This window comes from Pseudopipra pipra, chromosome 30, assembly GCF_036250125.1.
Source record: "Pseudopipra pipra isolate bDixPip1 chromosome 30, bDixPip1.hap1, whole genome shotgun sequence".
Taxonomy (NCBI): domain Eukaryota; kingdom Metazoa; phylum Chordata; class Aves; order Passeriformes; family Pipridae; genus Pseudopipra; species Pseudopipra pipra.
In genome coordinates, this window is record NC_087578.1 from 529497 (window position 1) to 536309 (window position 6813).

The 6813-nt window shown below is 55.1% G+C and overlaps 1 protein-coding gene across 1 annotated transcript; it reads right to left on the reverse strand.

Annotated features, from left to right (window-relative positions):
• Nucleotides 1-2599: 2599 nt before the first annotated feature.
• HOXC13 (homeobox C13) lies at nt 2600-5819 on the reverse strand. The gene is made up of 2 exons (XM_064638783.1): nt 5180-5819; nt 2600-3022 (listed from the first exon to the last, which is right to left on the reverse strand). Exons 1-2 carry the CDS (start codon nt 5817-5819, stop codon nt 2766-2768), a joined length of 897 nt encoding a protein of 298 aa, XP_064494853.1. The 3' UTR covers nt 2600-2765.
• Between the last annotated feature and the right edge of the window lie 994 nt (nt 5820-6813).

Below are 6813 nucleotides of genomic sequence, written 5' to 3' on the forward strand. Positions count from 1 at the left end.
TGTACAACCACCCGTTCTATAAATATAGCCACTCATTCCATAGGTACAGCCACAAATTCTATAGGTACAGCCGCACATTCCATAGGTACAGCCACTCACTCTATAGGTACAGTCACAAATTATACAGGTACAGCCACTCATTCTATAAACACAGCCACAAATTCTATAAATACCGCCACAAATTCCACAGGTACAGCCACAAATTCCACAGGTACAGCCACAAATTCCACAGGTACAGCCACAAATTCTATAGGTACAGCCACAAATTCCATAGGTACAGCCACAAATTCCATAGGTACAGCCACACACTCTATAGGTACAACCACACTACAGGTACAGCCATGCATTCTATAGGTACAGCCACTCAATCTATAGGTACAGCCACACATTCCATAGGTACAGGCACTCATTCCATAGGTACAGCCTCACACTCTCCCTGTACACAACTGCAGGGACCCTAAATGAGATTTACACCCCTCTTCCTCCGATAGCCCAGCGGGCTGCACCTGCCCATGATGATCTATCCCTATACATTTATATATATAACACTCATATATAGATATAAAACAATCATATCATCCCCCCACCGTTCCGCAGGACCAGCGCAGGGGGTTGCACTCGCCCCAAATACACAGATATATAAATTTATATATAGCACGGACAGGTCGTGATTTGCGACAGACCCAGAGGCAAAGACACCCCCACTGCCAAGCCCCTCACACCTACACTTAGCACATATATATATATAAAATATATATATATACCGACGCCCATATCATAAAAAGAAGCGGACGTCCTCGGTTATATTCACGCGCCGTTATATCCCCTCGTATAAATAAATATATGTATATTATCTCCATCCACTTAGGCACAGCAGTTTGAACGCTCCGAGCACCCACACGCGCATTTCGGGGGACACCGACGCCGATTTTTCCCCCCCGTAGCTTTTTGTCCTCCCCTCACGCCAAAATCCAAACGCGAATCCCCCCCGCACTAACATTGTTTTAGGTCACATCCCTTTAAAAGCCTTTTCTCCCCCTCTCTCTCTTCCCCTCCCCTCCGGATCATTTAACGAGGTAATTAAATCTCGCAGATATTGAGGTAGATTGGGACGCGCCTACGGAAACAATTTCCTCGCTCGTTATTTCTCTCCCGCGGAAGATCCGCGGGCGCGGATTTCGAGAAACGCGTCCTTCGGGAGGGCGATTTCAAGAGATTGGAGGCGTCCCCCGCAAAGTCATCGCGTTTTCGGGGTGATTGTGGAAGGAGGGAGGAGGAAAATAAGGAAGAGAAAAAAAGAAAAGGAGGGAGAGAGAGAAAAATGAAATGAAATAAAAATGGAATGGGATAAAAAAATGAGATGAAATAAAAATAAAATTAAATAAGAATGAAATTAAATAAGAATGAAATTAAATAAGAATGAAATTAAATAAAAATGAAATTAAATATAAAATAACATTAAATAAAAATAAATTAGATAAAAATTAAATTTAAAAGCGCTTTGTTGGTTCAATCTCGGCGGATTTATTTTCTCCGCTTTTTCAACGCATCTGCCCCTCGCAAACTTCGCCTGCTTTAAGCAAACCCTATATTAAGCGGTTTCGGCCCAAATTTGCCGAATTTGCAGCCTTTTTCCCTCATCCTTTCTCCGCAGACGCTCCTGCCCGGGCGGTTTTTGCAGCGGTGGGGAAAGGAGGCGGCTGGAGGGAGGGATGGGAGAAGCGCAGGGCTACAAAGAGGTGCACAAAGAGCCTTTTCTCCAGGCGAAACGACAACAAAAAAAGATATTTATTTCTAAGAAATGTCATCTGCAGTCGGTACAAGTCATCTGGACACCACGATTTATATACATATACAAGACATTTAAAAACAAAAACAAAAACAAAACCAAAAAACCTCCTTTTACATATCCAGGGAACACTGTGGATAATGAGCCGGTTGAGAGAGGGAAAGAACCAAACCCCAAAGACAACACTGTGCATTTCCCGGCTTGGCAGCGGAGAAGAGACATTCCAGTTTTCTGGCAGAGATACAGAAACCCCCCTGAGAACACACCCAAAAAAAAGCCTCGTGGAGCAACTCGCTCCCAGCCGGGCCCTCAAACCCGGCGGTCGGGATGTGGGAGCGACCCCGAGCAATGGTTTTCTCCCCACGGTAGCAGCTTTATTCCTTATTTTCCGTCCCTTTATTCCTTATTTTCCGTCCCTTTATTCCTTATTTTCCGTCCCTAGCGCCGAGAAAATAACGAAGCCGACGGAGCTTTGCCGGGGGTTCTCCGCACATTTACACATCGCTGGGTGGGTGAAAATGGCCCGAGCTACGAGGGGGGGGATCGGACTGTACAGCGTCACACGGCGACATCTCTCCTTTAACTACACTCTGAGCTCATTAATTCTTTTTTTCCTTTTAAAAATATACACAGTTAAACCTTATCGATGGATTTTTTTCTTTTTTTTTTTTTTGTTTGTTTGTTTTTTTCTCAGAGCAAAAACCGGGAGGTTTCACAGTCAGAGCTGGGCGAAGGGATAAATCAAAGATGCGCTCAGTGTGGTGGGTTTTGTTTTTTTTTTGGGGGGGAGAACACGCGCGTCTGCACTTGTGAATGTCGGTATTTGTGTTGTTTGTTTTTTTTAATGACGATTATTTTTAAATAATGACTTGGAATCAGCAGGATCCCGATGATGCGATCATACGAACTACCAGATAAATATTTACGCTTCTTGCTTCCTTTTCTTTGCCCCTTTCTCCTCCAAAGTCATCCCCTGTCAGGTGGCGTGGAGATGCGCTGTCTTGGATTTGTTCACCACTTTCTTCTCCTTGACCCTCCGGTTCTGGAACCAGATAGTCACTTGGCGCTCAGACAGGTTGGTGGTGGCCGAAATCCTCCTCCTCTTCTCTTTGGTGATGAATTTGCTGGCCGCGTACTCCTTTTCCAGCTCCTTCAGCTGGATTTTGGTGTAAGGGACCCTTTTTTTCCGTCCCCTCCTATAGCTGCTGACTTCGGGTTGTAAGGGGACCACGTCTGGATTTAAAAAAAAAAATAAAAAAATAAATAAAATAAATAAAAATAAGGAAGAGGGGAAGAAAGGGGGGCAACCACATCCCGGGGAGTTGGGGGGAGAATTTCTGAGAGTCGGGGAGAGAAAGAAAGGGGGAAAGGAGGATGAAGTGTGGAGGAATGCGGGCGAAGAGGAAGGGGGAGAAAGCGGGGGAAAAAGAGATAGGACAGGCAGAAAACGCATCCAGCAAAGGTGGATAACACCAGAATAATGGGAATAATCACGTAACAGTAATAATTCACGGGGTGAAAGCCTGGGTTTTTTGGCTACACTCTCACGCTGGTAAACAGGACAACCCGAAGGCTGAGATTGTGCGGGCAATCAAAGGGACCTTCCAAACCGAAAGAATTTCGATAAGATCCAGAGCTTCTCCCCTGTCTCCTTCTTCCTTTTTCTCCTCTCTCCCCCCCTTCTTTCCCCCCCCCCAGCCTAAAACCTCGGGGGTCCCCGCAGATGAGCAGCCCCAACACGGAGCCTGGTGCGGAAACAAGTGCCTCTCCCGCCCCCCAAGCCCCTCACCCGCCCAGTGCAGCCCAGAAAGCCCCTCGGAAGGGGCAAACCCAGCAAAAATAATCCCAATAATCCCCACGCCTCCCTCCAGCCGTTCTGGCGGGGGATGGGGAAGGGGAGATGCTCCGCGCTCGGAGGGGCTGCGGGGAAGGCGTTCAGCGGGGGCTCGGGGAGCACCTTCACCGCCGCTCTGCCGCTCCTGGGAGGGGGGCACAGCTGCCCCCCAAGCTTTCTGGCAGCCTCGGCCCCTTCCCAGCCCCCCTGGCAGCGTTTGGGGGGGGTGACCTGGGCATGGAAGCTCCGCGCCGCAAAGGTGTGACCCGCCCGGCAGGAGCAGGAAGATGGAGGCGAGCTCTGCTCGCAGGCAGCGCGGCCCCAATTATGGCTGACAGGGCGCTAAGTGGGGAGCTTTGGGGGCGTTCGGCTCCTTGGGGGGAGGCAGGATTCTCCTTTAGGGGGGTTCACCAGAGACGCAGGCGAAGTGGGGATAAAGCGCTTGGGGTGGCAGCTCCCCCAAACGCAGTGTCAACCCGAGGACAACCCCCCCCCCCCCAAAACCTTCCTGCTCGCATCATGCAGCCGACGATGCATTGCCAAATTCTCTCCCCCGCTCCGTGTCCCCAAAAAGCTCCCGGGAAAGCTCATCCTCCGCCCCTCTTTGTCCCCGTGAAGATAAATAAGGCGGTGTCCCCACACATCGCCCCCCGCCAAAACTAAGGCGACGCGTCCCTTCTCTCCCCCCGGGAGGATGGGGGGTCGTGTCCCCCTCTTTGTTGCGGTTATTCCACTCACACCCCTCCGCGTCCCTCCCCACCCAGCGCTGGGACGGGGGGGACTGGAAGGAGCCTGGGCAGAGGCAGCGGGAGGCAGCGCCCACCACCCCCCTCTTCCTCCCGCCGCTGCCGCCGGGCCCGGGGGGACCGGGAGGGGAAGGGAGCGAGGCATTTACTGGGTTAAAAGATGCTCCAAGGAGACGGTTTTGCCTTCCCGGCCGCCCGCGGGCTGTCAGGCGGGCAGGATGCCCCGCCGGTCCCCCACCCCTCTGCCTCCCTCCTTCTCTCCAAACAGATTCATTTGTCACTTGACACCTATTCCTATAATTGTGTGTAATTGCGATATGATTTACTGTCCCAGCCCCCGACAATTCTCATTCGACCGAACCATTCGAGATGGGTTTATGATTATTATTATTATTTTCCCCTTTTTAAGCTTTCTGCATATGGAGGTGCGGCGAGCAGAGGGAAAGATGAAGAGAAGGCACCGAGAGACTCTTCTTAGGTGAGGCAAGAGGAGGGAGGAGAAGAAGAAAGGGAAGAATTAAGGAATTAAACGGCGAAGTTACTTTCCAAGCAAGCTCACGGCGTGTATTTTGATTCAGAAATGATTGCTTCACCTTCTTTCCATACATGTTCATACACATTGCCCGGCACAGGAGGCATTCCAGAGCCATTTCTTTCCCTTTAATTACATATACAGGCACACACGGATCTATCCGTGTACGTATAGAGAGATATATGGGCACACTCATCCACTCGCACTCACATCCACCCCTCCGCGGGGGAGCCGGCGGTCGGGAACAGGCGAGCACGCCACTTCCCGGAGGAGCCTACCTGGGAAAGGTGATTTCCAGAGGTGTGCGGACTGCGATTGCTCTTTGGAGCAGTACACTTGCCCATCCCAGCCATTAGAAAGAGCCCAGTGCTGGTAGCCTTCCATGGGAAGCAAAGCGTCGTGTCTCGGTTCCGGGTGACCCCCGAGCCCCGGCACCACCGACACGTCCAAATAGCCAGGGACCGCCTGGTAGGAGCCGGGAAAACCGGGATAAAAGGCGAATTCCTTGGCCCTCGACGGCAGCTCCTCGCCGGGCAGGGGCCCGCCGGCCTCGGGGTACTTCTCGCCGGGGTGGTAAGCGCAGGGTTTCTGCTGCAAGTTGACTCCGTGGGAGTGGGACAACCTGCAGCCGTAGTAGCCCCCCCCGAAGGGGTAACCGTAGCCCAGCGCCGCGCTGGAAGCCGCCCCCGACGGGCACTGCCGGGGGGGCTCGGCGGCCGCCAGCTCCGCGTACGCGGCTCCCTGCGGCGGCGGCGGCGGCGGCGGCGGCGGGGCGGTGGGCACGGCGAGCCCCGCGTGGGGCATCATCTCCCGGCAGTGCCCCAGCCCTTCCATGCGGTTCTTCTCCCGCGGGGCGTCCTCGCAGCGGCAGGCGAGGCCGTCGGGCCAGCGCGGGGGGAGCCCGAGCGGCGCCGTCATGTCATGCCGCGCTGCTCCCGCCGTCGCCTCCTCCTCCTCCTCCTCCTCTTTTTCCTCCTCCTCCTCCTCTTCTCCTCTCTCCGCCGGCTCTTCCTCCTCGTCCTCCTCTTCCTCGGCGGCCGTCGGGGGAAGCTCCGCGCCGCGACCCCCCCAACATATCGGCGCCCCGCGCGCATGCGCCGAGGCCCCGCCGCCGCCGCTCCATTAAGAAAATCCGCGGCGGCCCCGCCCCCCCGCCCCCCCCGCCCCCCCGGGCCCCGCCCCCCGGGCCCCTCATTGGACGAGAAGGGCCCGTTCCTGCCCCCCCCCCTCCCTTTTCCCGCCCCGTCGGGAGCGCTGGGGGGGGGAGGGGGGCACGGCACAAAGAGCGTCTCGTCCCCCCCCCTCCGACCCCCCCCGTGTCCCCACGGCCCCCTCGAGGCAACGCGGGGTGGGGGGGGCACAGAGGCTTCCCTGGAAAGACACCCCCCCTCCTCCCCGATCAACCCCCTCCTCCCCGATCAACCCCCTCCCCATCGACCCCCTTCTCCATCAACCCTCTCCCCCATCAACCCCCTCCTCATCAATCCTCTCCCTCATCGACCCCTCCCCATCAACCCCCTCCCTCATCGACCCCTCCCCATCGACCCCCTCCCCATCAACCCCCTCCCCATCAACCCCCTCCCCATCGACCCCTCCCATCAACCTCCTCCCCATCGACCCCCTCCCCATCAACCCCCTTCCCCATCAACCCTCTCCCCCATCAACCCCCTCCCATCAACCCCCTACCCCATCAACCCCCTCCCATCAACCCTCTCCCCCATCAACCCCCTCCCATCAACCCCTCCCCATCAACCCCCTCCCATCAACCCCCTGCCCCATCAACCCCCTCCCATCAACCCTCTCCCCCATCAACCCCCTCCCCATCAACCCCTCCCCATCAACCCCCTCCCCATCGACCCCTCCCCATCAACCCCTCCCCAACCCCTCCCATCAACCCCCTCCCCATCAACCC

Bases quoted from the DNA above. Each gene is read 5' to 3' on its own strand.
- HOXC13 (XM_064638783.1), bottom strand. From the start codon at position 5,819: ATGACGGCGCCGCTCGGGCTCCCCCCGCGCTGGCCCGACGGCCTCGCC. The intron at 3,023-5,179 runs GTAGGCTCCTCC...TTTTAAATCCAG, and splicing joins CTGGAAATCACCTTTCCCAG to ACGTGGTCCCCTTACAACCC.